This window comes from Lissotriton helveticus, chromosome 1_2, assembly GCF_964261635.1.
Source record: "Lissotriton helveticus chromosome 1_2, aLisHel1.1, whole genome shotgun sequence".
Taxonomy (NCBI): Eukaryota; Metazoa; Chordata; class Amphibia; order Caudata; family Salamandridae; genus Lissotriton; species Lissotriton helveticus.
The window spans coordinates 355,964,850-355,980,595 of record NC_136058.1 but is presented as its reverse complement, the minus strand read 5'-3'; the positions used below and the strand labels follow the sequence as shown (position 1 = coordinate 355,980,595).

The window sequence follows — 15,746 nt, the reverse complement described above, 5'->3', positions numbered from 1 at the left end:
CTGTTCCATATAAGACCTGTGAGGGTATCATTGCGTTAAAGACTTTCAGAAGTGGGCGGTGCGACAGATCAACGTAGTCCCGGTTAAACATTTTTAGCCCGCAAATTGATGTGTGGGCTTTAGCTCTTTGTGCTTCCAAATGGGTTCGCCAATTTAGTAATTTATCGAACCATATATCTAGGTAACGGTATTCTTTTACCGTCTCCAATTTGAGATCCCCTAAGTACCAATTGAACTTACTTATCTTTTTTCCGAAGCATAAGGTTTTTGTTTTATCTAAGTTTACAGTTAAGAATTTCCTCAAACAGTATTCCTTAAATGCATTCAGCTTTCTTTGGAGGCCTATCTCTGTCTGGTCTACTATTACTGGGTCGTCTGCATAGAGTAGACAGGGCACCTTTTTCCGTCCATTCTAGGGCTTGCACTTCCTTCTACCTCTAGATGGGCCGGTAGGTCTGATAGAAAGATGGAAAATAACTGTGGTGCCAGCACGCAACCCTGTCTTAGGCCATTTTCAATGGGTATTTTTTGTGTCAGTGTACCCCCGGTATCCCTAATTACTTGAGCCCAGTTTCCTTGGTGTAGTTCCTTTATTATAGTTAGGAGATCTTTAGGAATTTTTACCTTTATTAGTGTTTCCCATAGGCAGACCCGATCAACTGAGTCAAAGGCGGCTCGGAAGTCAACGAAACAACAGCATAATTTACCGTTTAGTTCCGTTGACTTCTTTGCCATTGCCCACAGTGCGAAACCATGGTCTATTGTGGAGTGCCCCTCCCTGAATCCGCCTTGTTCTATAGGTATGATTTGGAACTCCTTAGCCCATGCATTAAGTTTATTTAGTACAATTTTTGAAAAAACCTTCTCTCCTATGTCTAGGAGGTTAATCAGTCTGTAGTTTTGTGGTTCCTCCATGCTCCCTTTCTTATGGATTGGCCGGATTACTGCGCCATTCCAGTTGGGTGGCATTATGCCTTCTGTTAATATTATGTGGAACATCTGGGCAAAAAATGTTGCCCACCACTTTACTTCTGACTTTATTATTATTGCGGGAAGGTTGTCTGGTCCTGCCGCACGAGTCAGCTTAAGTTCTCTTATTACCTGTTCTACTTGATTCTCGTTGAACTCGGATTTGAGGTCTTCAGATATTTCCTGCCATTTTTGGGGCCCTACCTGATTTCGAGGGGTTCGTACCCCGTACAATTCCTTTATGTACTCCTCCCAGGCTGCCTCGCTGACCACACATTTCATTTCTCCGTCTGTCGGTCCAGAGGCTGCCTTTACTATTTTCCAAAATTTCCTTAGGTTTTTTTTCCTCAGTTGCTTCTAACAAGTTCAACCAGCATTTTTCTTTATATGACCTCTTTGCATCATTTACCATTTTTTTAAAATCTGCTTTCTGCTTGTTTATACTTTCCTGCCTCTCGAGGGTGAAATTATTTTTTTGTTTTCTTTGTGCTGCTCGTATTTCCCTTTTTTAGATTGACAATCTGCCGAGAACCATTTCACTCGGCTGACCGGGGGTTTTCGGTTGTTCTTATTAACTTTTTTTAATTCTATTTTTAGGCACTGGACTACTTGATCTATCTTCTCTGTATACCATTCCAGATTTTTACCTTCCAAATGTCCTAGTTTCACCTTTGCTTGCATAGCCTTCAGTTTTTCCTGGTATTCCTCAGTAAGTCGAGTAGTTACCCGTTTGGGGTACTCGACATCCTGTGGAATCACTTTGTCTCTTGGCATCTTACTTCCCCCAGATATCCTTAGGAGCAAGGCATTATGGTCACTAAATTCTTTTTGTTCTATTTTAAAGTCCCATACTAGATGGAAGTTCCAGGCTGGCATAAACATATAGTCAATTGGGCACTTCTGTAGGCCTATTTTAAATGTCTTCCCTGCTGGGCAGTCTGACTTCATTCTACCGTTCAGACATTGGAGACCCCTACCTCCTAGGAAGTGTATTAGTTCTGATTCCTGTTTCGTGGGTTCACCTTCTGGGAAACTAGCGTGGTTTATTCCATACTCTTCCAACAATTCTCTACTCCAGCGGTCTACTTTTTTTGGATTTAGTTTATGATTAAAATCTCCCATAATTATCAATGTATCTGAAGCATATTTTTCTAAAAGAAGGTCCATGTCCTCTATAAAATGACCCATCTCCCTCTCATACTCTACTGTGTTTTCCCACTGCATATATACATTCATCACAGTCAACATTTTGTATTTCATTTCCAAAGTCAACAATTCAAGTCTACAAGCTAGAATCCATTTACATTTCATTTTTAGTGGAGTCACTTCTCGCAATACTTTTGTTGACACTAATATCATTAAACCCCCAGACGGGCAACCAAATCTTTTTCTCGTGGCTGGGCGATTCAATTGTAGATAACCCTCGATGATTGGGGTTTCATCGCATGTCCAAGTCTCTTGTAGGCAGGTAATTTCCACTTTATTTATTACTTCTTTTATGTATTCCCGCTTTAGTTCGCTGCCTAAACCATTTATATTCCATGTTAAGAGACTTAGACATTGCGACACCCCCCCATCCTATTCTACCTCACTTAAGCCTCCATCTTCTGCCCCTTCCTCCGTACAGTTCTCGCTTAAATCTCCCACATAGCTGCTACTTAGAGGCCAGGCATTCAGAATTTGGCATTTCGGTGTCTAAGTGGTGAACCGCCGGATAGCCCTGCGCACCTACTAAGGTGTATCTATATGTGTTAACAAGATAACAAAATATCCTGATCCAAGTGGTGCCTGATCTGCATTAGGCAACCAGGGGCATTTAAAGGTGACCAGCTGATCAATTGTTCCATCCCTCAACCTCGCTACTCTTCACTGCACCTCTACCCCATATTCTGTACTCCCTCCCCTAATTTGTTATTGTTATGATCAGGCATGCTAGCCCTCCCATCATTATGGTTCGTGTTCCCAGCAGCTGCCACCTCTCCCAGTCTACTGCTGCCATGGACCCTCTTCATTTCCATCCCGTGCCTGTGATGTCATGCAGTCCTGTGCTTGAGAGAATCCATGTGTCATTTTTTGCACCTTTTTCTTTCTGTACACAAAAAAGCCACTTAAACTCTAGCAGGGATTGAAGAAGCAAAGTTAGCGTCATTCCTGTGTCAGATCCTTGGATGACACAGACATCCTTGAGCACAGCCTTTGTGAAAAACACTTTGTCAGACACACCTAAAAAGAGATCCTACTACCCGGTCACTCCTGTGTAGTATCCCCTGCTAGCTAGAGCACCACGTGCTGGGCCCTCAGTAGGAGTCACCAATGTGCAAAACCCTCAATGAATGGGTACCCCTCTGTACTTCACTGTAAGCAGGCTGGGCACCTATTAGCCGGGTCTATGATTGTAGCATTGGGTATGAGTGCAATGAGAGTGGTGTGTCTGGTTTAAGTGAGGAGTGACTGTATGGATGCAGGTGGTCCTGGCTGTAAAAATACTGAGTGAGTTGTGCCCATGTGAGTATAAAGTGAGATGTTATGTTTTGCAGATGTGTACAGTGCACTATCACCCAAGAGGGTATCTTGGCACTGAGCAAGCATAAGTTTAGCCAAGTCTAGGGCTTCTTCTGGGACTACTCAAAAAGCCAGGTCTTTTGCGGCATTTAAAAAGTGCGGAGGGGCACTTATGTGTAGCTGCAGGTCATGACATGTTTTAGGAGTGCTGTAAGGGACCACCGTATCGGTCTTTCTGTATGAGTGGGATGTGTGCAAATAGGAGTCCAGATAAGCGGAGATGTCTTGAAGATTTGTGAAAGCAGAAGCAATTGTTGAGGTACACTGAGCGAGCGTTATGTAGTGTCTTGATAGTGTGGGTGAGGAGCTTGAATTGAGATTGTTGTTGTATTGGGAACCAGTGGAGCTCCTTTAAATGTTGTGTGATGTGAGTGTGGAATTGTAGGTTCTGAGTGATTCAGGCCGCTGAGTTCTTAATGATCTATAACTTCTGATGAGTTTTTTACTGATCCTCGCATAGACAGTGTTCCCATAGTTCAGCTTGTTTATGCTGAGAGCAAACGTGACTGTTTTCCTGGTGCTGATTAGGAACCATTTGAAAATCTTGCCTAGCATCTTCAGGATGTATAAGAATGAAGCAGTGGCGTGTTGACCTGGGCGGTCATGTGGTGCTTCTTGCCGATGACTTTTGCAGTCCTAGCTCTGAAGGACACTAGGTGGAGTCTCACAGTGTAGTGCTTTCCCAAAGAGCCGGATTTTGGTCTTGTCGACGTTCAACTTCAGACAATTCGTCTTCATCCAGTAGGCGATTTCAGTCAAGCAGACATTGAACTTGCTCTGGGTACAGGGTGTCTTATCCATGAGGGAAAGAATGAGTTTAGTGTCATTGTTTGTGCTCTAATAACATAAACAATGACAATCAACTCATTCCTTCACTCACAGATAAGACACCAAGTGCCTCATTTATGAGGTTTTGTCTTAGGGAAGCCCTACCACCAAAAAAAAGGGCAGAAATGTGCTGTATCTATAAGAAACGGCGCATTCCTGTCCTTTTCCCCTGCGCCGGCGCATAATGGCCTGCCTGCACCAACGCAGGCACCTTTGCACAATGGTGCAAGGGTGCCTGTGTTGGGAGGATGATTGTTTTTATGCAGGAAGGGAAACCTTTCTGTACAAAAATATTCACAAGAGGCTTTTCCTCTTTCTATGTGTGCTGCAAAATGCAGCACACATAGAAAAAGAAAAAATGAGGAGAAATAAAGATATTTCTCCCTGTTGCCTTCCATGGGGAGGCGTAAGCTTTTAGCACTGCCTCAGATTTACGATTTCTCATAAATCTGGAGCAATGTCAAAAGGCCATGGATGTTGCTGGGAACACCCCCAGCCACACCCATTGCACGCCCCTTTAAAGCAGAAAACTGCGTTAAAGGGACTGATATTTTTCAGGCAGCCTTAAGCCAAAAAAAGTGGCTTACTGCTGCCTGATAAATATCATGCAGGCTTCTGCACCACAAACGTCACAAAAAGTGACAGTCCGATGGCGCACGGGCCTCATAAATGAGGCCCCCTGTACCCAGATCAAGTTCATGAGCAACAGGGAGGTTTCTACCAGAATACCACAAATACAGTAGCTGGCACGGAGGTTTGCAATGTTTGGCTGACTAAGTGGGTCCTTCCAGTTTGGAAGGAGCAGATATGTTAAAGTGCATGTGCTTGGATTCTGATGTAAGGGAACTTGTCAAATGCTGCAGAGAGGTCCAGGAGAACGAGGGATGCCATGTTTCCTCTGTCCAGAATCAGGCAGATGTCATCCATGGTGGCGATGATGGCAGTTTCCATGCTGTGGTTGAGTCTGAAACCAGACTGAATGCTATCTTGAAATTGGTGGTCATTGAAGATTTCCAAGGAATGGTAGCAGGAAGATCTGTCTGTAAGTGGCGAGCACTGAAGTGCCCATGAAGGGTTTCTAAAGTGATGGGAGGACAGCCGTATGTTTTGGATCGGTAATTAAAGAGAAAAAAAAGGCTACTTCATTTTTTTATGCACATGTATGCATTGTGTTGGTGCCTACATCATGCTTAGTGGGATCCCGTCATAGGTTTTTTTATCATAATATTTTAGCCTTGCTGCACAGCATTGAAGGTGCCTTATAGTATGGTTGAAAATGTATTGCCACTGAGTCCCGAAGGCGAGATCTATTGGCTCTAGCAGTACTTGTCTCACTTTTTGCTTGTCTCAGAGACTGATGTAATCTAAGGGACTTCCAAAGTTTGTGCCAAATGAATCTGCTCAAAGTTCCTCATCCGTCAGGAGGATCTGAAAAGGGTTGTGCAACCTTGCAACCTTTCACACTGTAAGCATGAGCTATTCAGGAGTGCACGCGAGGGGCCAGTGCTTGTGTACATGGTAATTAAGGAAGGAGCTGCAGCGCAGAAGGTGTCCTGCACATCAAAGCTTTAGGAACGCTGTTCCCTTTAGAGATGTTAATAGGGAGGAGGAATTTGAACAACTGCAGTTAAGTGAAGAACCCAGAGAATCTCCCTCCCACGGTTCACCTCGGTGCCCAAGCAGATCACCTGCAGTATCCCACATGGGTCGTCCTTCAGCCCCACCTTCTTCAACATGCACATGATCCCCCTGTCCAACACCTTCAGATTGCATGGGCTCAAAATCATCTCCTACGCAGATGAAACCTAGCTCATCCTCTTGCTTTCAGAAGACATCTCCACCACCAGAGCCAACTACCACAGTTGTATGATGAACATCGCAGACTGGATGAAGGACAACCATCTCTAGCTCAAATCGGACAAGACAGAAGTCCTCAACTTTGGGAACAACATAGCGCCATAAAATTACACATGGCCTGTTGAACTCGGTCTAATACCTTCCCCCACAGTCCACTCCTACAACCTTTACATTATCCTGGACAGCAATCTATCTCATCTGCCAGGTTCCATACCTTACGCATGCTCCCTAAGATCTTCAGGTGGCTCCCGGTCAACATCTAAAGACTGTCACACAGGCCCTAATCACCAGCAGGCTTGACTATGGCAACACACTCTATGCAGGAATCACTGCATTCATCCTGAAGTGACAACAGTTAAAATAAAACTCAGCAGCAAGACTCATCTTTGACCTCCCCAGATGAACCCACATCACACCGCATCTCATGAAGCTACACTAGCTCCCGATTCAGAAGAGTTGCCAGTTCAAGATGCTCACCGACACATACAAATCCCTGCAAACTAAGGACTAGCATACATCAACAAACGGATGGCCTTCTACCAACTGACCAGACACCTATGATCCACCTCTCTGTTCCTTGCAGACAATCCCCGGATACGTCGAGGCAACAGCAGAGGAGGCTCCTTCTCACACCTACCGGCCAAACCTTGGAACAACTTTACCCTGCATATCCAAACCACTTTGTCGCCCTGGGAATTCCATATGAATTAATCAAAATGTATTCCAAATATCACATATATAAATCAAATGAAAACAATTTAGTCTATTTAAAATTTTTGACACACACCAAAATCTCTTATCCCACAAATGCCATCTTTAATACATGTTTAGAACCACAACAACTTCTCTTTCATTCCCATTCAGTCTGCCCATGACTACCATTCTTCTCCGTCAACCACTAGTTCTTCTCCACACACGTTCCAGAAAACCAACACCCTGCCCACCTTTCAATATTTCATATTTATACAACCAAAAAAAAGACATGTAAAATGACAAAAGGGGCCAACCAGGACCAAATCCACAACCAAATCCACAAATTGTAAAATGTAAAATTTTTGGCAACAATTTGTATATTTGATTGGCCACAAACATTTCGACGCATTTCAAACCCCTCCAAATCCGGGGTTCTCCTCAGGACCAGAAAGCTTATTTAATGCTGCGGGATCAGCCGATCCCTGCTTCACTATATCAAAACAGCCACCAGAACAAACATGTATTGCAGTGTTGTCTCTCAGGTAGGATGACGTACATTTTAGGCAGGAATCCTTTTTCGTTTCGTCATCCCGCAGACGCCTGATTAAAAATATTTGATAAGGTTTGTGTGTGTCTCACTTCTCGTTGCCTTCAACACGCACCTTGCTTTCCGCAGTATGCGTCCTCACGGGCCGCCGGTGCGACGTACACAAACTTTATCAAATATTTAATCATGTGTCTGTGGGCTGACGAAACGAAAAAGGATTCGCGAATAAAATTTACACCATCCTACCTGAGAGACAACGGCTCTCGGTCTTCGACCGAACGCCGCAATACATGTTTTTTCTGGTGGCTGTTTTGATATAGTGAAGCAGGGATCAGCTGATCCCGCAGCATTAAATAAGCTTTCTGGTCCTGAGGAGAACCCCGGAATTGGAGGGGTTCAAAATGTGTCGATCTGTTTGTGGCCGATCAAATGTACAAATTATTGTCAAAAATTGAAAATTTTACAATTTGTGAATTTGGTCATGGTTGGCCCTTTTTGTCATTTTACCTGTCTTATTTGTGGTTGTTATTTAAATATGAACTATTGAAAGGTGGGCAGGGTGTTGGTTTCCTGGAAAGTGTGTGGAGTGGAACTAGTGGTGGACTGAGAAGAATGGTAGTGATGAGCGGACTGAATAGGGATGAAAGAGAAGTTCTGTGGTTCTGAAGAAGTATTAAAGATGGTATTCGTGGGATAAGAGAGTTTGGTCTGTGTCAAAAATTTTAAATGGACTAAATTGTTTTCATTTGATTTATAGATGTGATGTTTGGAATACATTTTGATTAATTCATATGGAAAAAGAGGTGTCTTGGTGACATTGTTTCCATTCAATGCGCTGGTAGAATTATGAGAAATGAGTATCAGTATTGGCACTTTGTTGTTTCCTGTTTGATTAGGGCTCAGCCTTACTGATTAGAGCCCAAACCCTTTGTTGTTTTTTGGCCCGGGGAATTCAGCAAAAGACTCAAGACCTGGCTGTTCGACTGCACAGAGAACCAGGAAGCAGCTACCAACCCCAGCATTCAAGTCCCTCACAGGTGATTTGCTTTGCTTCGTCAAATGATTGAGTGTTTGAAATGGCCCTGACATTAGCCCTGCAGGCCAATGAAAAACCTCTACTTGGGTAACATGCTATAAAAGTATGTGATAGTCGTGCACACACCTTTTCGTATTAATGTAACAGCAAGCAACAATTGGGTCCAATAATGGTGTTATAGATTTTTATCAGTCAGGAACAATGGCTACACAGGTGACCTTACTTACCAACTATCTCCCATTCAACCATGAACATAGGATTGAAGAAGTGGTGGGGGCTGCCCTAGAGATTCTCAGTAGTCCTCATTTTCTGTCTTTAGCATCCTTTAATGTCCTAGATATCAGCTAAGCAGACAAAGGCATAGTTAGAACGATGTGCAGAAAAGCAAACAAGTCAGTCATGTAGGAAAACCAGGATGTTATCATGGGCCTGCCTGTTTCAAGAGTCACTTTGCCAGAATACCATATTTGATGATCTAGACCTGGAAGAAGAAGGACTTTCTTCAACTTACTGGAACATTGTTTTCTTTTGTTTATCTCTCATGCTCTTCCCATGCTATTTGTGACAAGTCTGTTCACGTTTACATTCAATTACCAAATGTTCATGAAAATGCAAACAAGATCAATAAAAAAAAAACTAGACCACTGCACTGGTCGTTGCCCGATTGCGCTAATATTCCATGAGCAGTAGAACCCAGTCCAGTTCTCCTATCACACACTCACTATTGAAAGTCATTTTAATTATAAATGCTTTCAATCATTGAAAGTGGAAGCAGAGGAATACTTTAAAAAATGATGACCCAAGAGCACAAAATGTGGCCACAATGAAGGCTAAAAGCAAATCTCCTGGTTTTACTGTTTCAAACTTGTGATCATTTGTAAATCCACGAAATATTAAGGAAAAGCAAAACACAGTTTTGCACACTCCTAAATTAGCAAGGCAGCGGGAAGTGCTCTGTATCAGAAAATATCACCAAACAACAAGATGATGCATGTAATGGTAGGATTTATCTGAGCCTCTGGTAGTCTCATGGGCCACATTTCCATCACTCACTTTTCACCCACTGTGACACTCAAGACAGAAATGAGCCATACACAAAGCAGTCCAATAGGAACATCCTACACCAGTGACACTCAAATTACGGCCCAGGGGCCACTAGCGGCCCTTTTGACCTTTAAATGCGGCCCCCTTGAGAACAGCAGCACTAATATTTAGAAAAAGATGTTAAATAAAATGGGCAAGCATTTATTAACCTACACATAAATGCTTGCCTGTTTATTTAACATGTTGTTGAACCTTCTTACACAATCCATGACCCACCCAGACCCCCTTCAGCCCCCCTGCTGGCATCAGTGCGTCCCTCTGGCACACTACAAACCGTACTTTGTGGCCCCTGAGCAAATGTTTGTGAGAACCCATGTCTTAGTCTGAGCTACCAGGCTGGATCCCCTCCGGATGGGATCACAAGCATTCTCAGATCGGTCCATCTTACTGAGGCCTCGTCAGTGAGGTATAGCTGGGGTTCTGGGGCTCTCTCTGTGCATGAGGGAGCCATGTCCAAAAAAAATCTTACCTATGGCAAATAAAGCACTGTTTACATTACAGAAAGGTACTGAATATAGTTTGAATGGACAGAATCAACTTTTTACATGACTGAACAAAATGCTATTTGAGTCACAATGTTTGAATATATTCTAGCAACGTCATATATGGATGAAGTGCTAATTATCTTTGAGTAACTTTTACAATCAGTTGTTCATACAAATGTAGGGATATTATCTGAACTACACACATTAACACTGCAGAGTGGTCTTAACATAAAACACATATTTCTTTTTTTTCAGCCTTATCATATGAGGAGCCAGCTTGGACCGTATATGTCATGGTGTTCATTCCTTTATCAGTCCTTTGTATTTCCAGCTGCTGCGGCAAAGGTACTCTACTGCATGAATATTTTGTGTGTGTAACAAAGGAGATGTGAAAGTAGAAAATTGCTTTATCCCTTCCTCTGCCACTGACATACCATAGAGCATTCACAAGCTTCCGATCTTCAGGCTCTACTTCCTGCACTATGCAGGTGCACTCACTGTATCTGGCACTGAGACAGGCACACCTACCCTGGCACACTAACCCAAACCCTGCACAATAACCCAAACTCTGGTAAACTAACCCAGCCCATGGAACACTAACCTAAAGCCTGCCTCACTAACCCAACCCGTGGCATACTAACCCAAAGCCTGGCACACTTACCCAAACCCTGGTGCACTAACCCTGACCCTGGCTCTCTAACTCAAACACTGGGACACTAACCCAAACCCAGGCACACTAACCCAAGCCCTGGCACACTAACCCAAACACAGGCACACTAACCCAAGCCCTGGCACACTAACACAACCCCTAACACATGTACCCAGACCCCGAACACTAACCAAAACTTTGTCACACTAAAACAACCTCTGGCACACTCACTCAACCCCTTGCACAATAACCCAAACCCTATCACACAAACCCAATCCCTGGCATTTTAACCCAAACTAACAGAAACCATGGCAAACTAACCCAACTGTGACACATTTACCCAACCTTTGGCATACTTACCCAAGCCCTGGCACATTAACCTAAGCACTGGCACACTAGCCCAAACACTGGGACACTAACCCAGGCACTGGCACAATACCACAAACCCTGGCACATTAACACAGACCCTGAAACACTAACTGAAACCATGGCACACTAACCCAACCTCTGGCACACTCACACAACCCCTTGCACACTAACCCAAACCATATCACACAGACCCAATCCCTGGCATTCTAACCCAAACCCTGACACACTAACCCAAACACTGGCCTACTAACAGAAACCCTGGCACACTAACCCAACTGTGACACATTTACCCAACCTTTGACACACTAACCCAGACCCTGGCACACTAACCCACCCTCTGGCACACTCACCCAGCCCCTTGCACACTCACCGAAACCCTATCACACAAACCAAATCCCTGGCATTGTAACCCAAACCCTGACAAACTAACCCAAACACGGGCACATTAACCCAACTGTGACCCATTTACCCAACCTTTGGCACACTTACTCAAGTTCTGGTACATTAACCCAAACGCTGGCTCACTAATCCAAGCTCTGGCACACTAACCCAAACACTATTTATAACCAAAGGCTTATGGACAAACTATTGCCTCTCGAGATATCGAGATACAAAAATATTGTGACATAAATATCGATGTAAAAAATATCACCAACCCATACTTATAATGGTCAGTAAAAAATATTATTTTTTAAATATATACATTTAAATATTTACATACATCTAGTTAGAAATATTTTTAAGAACTTATTAAATATTTAAAAAATATACAAAATAAATATATCTCTACATAACCAATAAAATATATATATATTTTAAAACAAGCCATTTTAATAACAAATAAAAAAGCAAACCAACATAAAAAATTACAATTCTCAAAAAACATTTTACACAATAAAAACATGAATAATTAAAACTATTATAATTTTAAATAAGAAAACATAATGATATAGATTGTAATAAACTAAAACAAACTGTAATATTTTACATGTAATACATGTACTATTCCCACTACAATTTATACAAAAGTACACAAACTTTCGAGTAAATATGAATAAAATGTACTACTCCCACTTCATGCAATGTAGCAGTAGAAAAACTGTTGCAGTACACAGGGGAACAGTAGGGAAAGTGTTGGATGGGGGAGGGGTAACATTTACTATTCCCACTTCAATCCAAGCAACAGTAGGGGCTGTGTTGAATAGCGTAGGGGTAAAATGTACTATTCCCCTCCAGTCAGTGCAACATTAGGAAAAGTGCTGGTTTAGGGAGGGGTAAAATTTACTATTCCCAGTCCAATGAGTACTACAGTAGGGAAAGAGTCGGATTGCGGAGGGGTAGAATTTACTATTCCCACCCCAGTTAATGTAACATTAGAAGAAAACGTATTTACTTCAACATAATAAAATAATATCAACAACATAATAAACAGTTACAAATATAAATATTTAAATAACATACAAGAAATATGTATTACAAAGTTAAATACATATCATAAATAGAGCTCCTGGTTGTATGCTATTTATTTTTTTAACATTTCCAGATGTATTTATCCATGTTTATTTTTATGTCATTTTATCTGTATATATCCTCATTAATTTTTGTCGCAAGCAAAAAAACATGTTGGAGCTAGTACATTCCACATTTATTTAAATAGACTGTGCACACAGTTGTTATAGGTACAGCTATATGTTTATATGCACCACATTAAGTAAACACAATACAGTCATCTGAAATCTTTGCCATTGTAATACAAGTCTCAGTGGTGTCACAGAGATTACTTGCAGTAATATTAGTGAGCTGCTGCTGTGTTACATGATTAAAACACCGTCACTAGCCATGATTTAGTGACCTGGTCAAAGACTGCATGAAAGAGCTGTCTACTTTAGTGATAAATTAGGGATATAGGATGCCTCCTTCTCCTTATTGTCAGTTCCATGCTCTTGGCTATCCATAGCTGAGAGAACAAATGACCTCCTCTGAAGCAGAAAGCTCTCATTTCAGAAATAAATTAAAGACCCTTGCATTATTACTGCCAGGCATTATTTCCCTCACATTTCAAAGGCCTTAAATATCAAACAACACCCACGGGAGCTGGAAGCTTTTAATTCAAATTTTTTTAAACGAAGGGGCTGATTTCGATGTAGGGCGCATCGCCACTGCCCGCATGGCGATGGCGATCTGCCCTACATTTCCTCCACCCGCCAGCCATTTCCCCCTCCACCAGTTGACCAGTCGTCCGGGCGGAAAGGGGCTAGATATAGTGGCGTGTCTGCTAGACACCACCAGCCATCCCTATTAGCATGGGTGAGGTAAGCAGCCTTTCCGTGGATTCCGCGGATTTTGCTGTCAGAGGCACGTTGCGGGCCCCCAGGTTATTGTGGGGGGTGCACATGGGGGGATACCTATGGTACCCCCTACATTGTCATGGACAAGGTGGCAGGCACCGCGTGGTGCCTGTCACCTTGTGCATGACAATGCGCACAGTGCATTCCCGGCATTGTGGCGGACAGTGCTCTGAGCACCGCCCACCACAATGCTGGGAATAGAGGATGCCACCGCAACGGTGGCGGTGGTATCCTAATTGCAGGTGTGGGACCACCCACCACTGGTGGACGGTCCCATCACCGCTAGGGTGGTGGGTGGACGAAGTCCACCCGCCATCCTAATCGGCCCCAAAGTCTTTCACTAATGCAAAACACATTTTCCATGAGTTAGACAGTCTCTGCTTTAAAAACATTGGGCGTGTATCACGCCTTATTTTACATAAAATATTCATAATAGGTATTAATTCATTAGTTAATTACCACCCACCATTTATCTATACAAATAAAACAACCCACACCAGTTATATAAATGTGAAAATTATTATTTCCATAATTTTCATAATTAAATCTCAATTAAACCATTATTAATCATAAAAATAATGAATTCATAATATTTATTGACTTTGCAATCTACTCTTACAAATTCAGCAACTCACACCTAATATATTATTAAAATAATATTTTATTTACATATTTAACATCATTATTTATCATTTTTATAAATACTACAAATTAACTGGTATGAATAATTTCCTACACAATCTTTACACATACAAAAACAACACCACACACAAACAATAAAAACCTTAAATATATTTCACAATTTACATAATTAATTATCATTTGAATAATAAATAATTTAATCTAAAATTTAATTATAAACAAAAACACAATTAATAAATACATCTAATTTAAATACTTCCCACCATATATCGCTACAAAGGATACACTCACAAAAATAAATAAATAATTCAATTACCATAATTAGATATCCATTAAATAATAATTATGACATAATTATTATATACAAATGGATAGTTAATTAATTGAAAATAATAAACTTACCACCCAATATCCTTACAAAACGCATTGGCTGCACCTGACACTTAATTTATTCAGAAAAAACAAATGCAAATAAAGTAATTAATACTAATTGAAAATTAACTATTAATATATTTTAACTGATTACCTTCCCTCCCTATACCCCAACCAACACATAAATCGTGATTTAAAAAAAATTAATTATATAATCAACATAATTATCTGCTCTTCATAAGGGTGTGAGAACCCTTTTAAGTACCAGCCTGGTCCAGAGCTACTAAATACATGTCGCCCCCTCCTCACACTTTTCATCTGCCAGGTATAAATCATACTGTCACCAGGACACGTCCCGCCCTGTATACAGGAGATTGCTGCTGGTGATCATGATCTAACCTCAAAAAGGCCTGATTCATAATAAGTGGGTTTGCGTCTCTTCATGATATGAGCAGAGCAGGGGTGGCTCCTCCACTAAGGCAGAGGAGAGTCACCCCACTGCTTTCTCGCAGTGTGAGAAGCAGCAAAATAAAATGGTAAACTACCATTTCATGTTTTCTGCTTCTCGCATTGAGAGAAAGCAGAAATGTTTGGTTGCGGGTGGTTAGGTGTGTCTGCTCTACGAGCAGGGCTGGGCAGGGAAGAAGTGGTATGCCCACTCCTCAGTGAGCATGACTGGTTTGGTGAGCCATCTAGGCCACCCAAACCAGTCATGCGCACAATGCCCTTTCTCAATGTATGCTTCAATGCAGCCTACATGGAGAAAACGATTCATAAAGGGGGTGGTGATGGACAGAGTATCTGAATTAAGCAGAACACTCCTACCCAGTCAAAAGATCAGGGCTTGATCCATCACCGTTTTTTAGCTCACTGCACCATCAAGCAAGCCGGGCCGACGACGGCTGAAATGCCAGAAACCGGTCCCCGGAAGCTTGTCTCCTTTCTGGTGAAGAATTGGCTTGGTAGTTTGGTCTGCCCTGTTCCCATGATGCACTGGGCCAGGGACAGACTAATTTGCATATAGCCAGGTTCTGAGCTGGGATGGGGCAGTGAGCTAAATAACGGTGATGGATCAAGCCCTGATCTTTGGATTGGGTAAGAGTGGTCTGCTTAATTTAGACACTCTGTTCATCACCACCCCCTTTTCTGAATCGTTTTTGGCCACTATAGGTGTGGCAGGGTATACTCAGACATGAGTCCCTTGCTCACTGCTCCATCAGGATTCAAGCAAGCCGGGCCGACGACGGCTGAAATGCCAGAAACCGGTCCCCGGAAGCGTGTCTCC

At 42.2% G+C, this 15,746-nt stretch overlaps 1 protein-coding gene across 2 annotated transcripts in view; it reads left to right on the top strand.

Annotated features, from left to right (window-relative positions):
* LOC144807916 (uncharacterized) overlaps positions 1 to 15,746 on the top strand; it is a 503,122-nt gene that overhangs the window by 190,101 nt on the left and 297,275 nt on the right. For both annotated transcript variants that reach the window (XM_078673509.1, XM_078673507.1), the window contains one exon: positions 10,337 to 10,426. In XM_078673509.1, the coding sequence (XP_078529635.1) occupies positions 10,337 to 10,426 (90 nt within the window). The remainder of the gene's footprint in view (positions 1 to 10,336; positions 10,427 to 15,746) is intronic.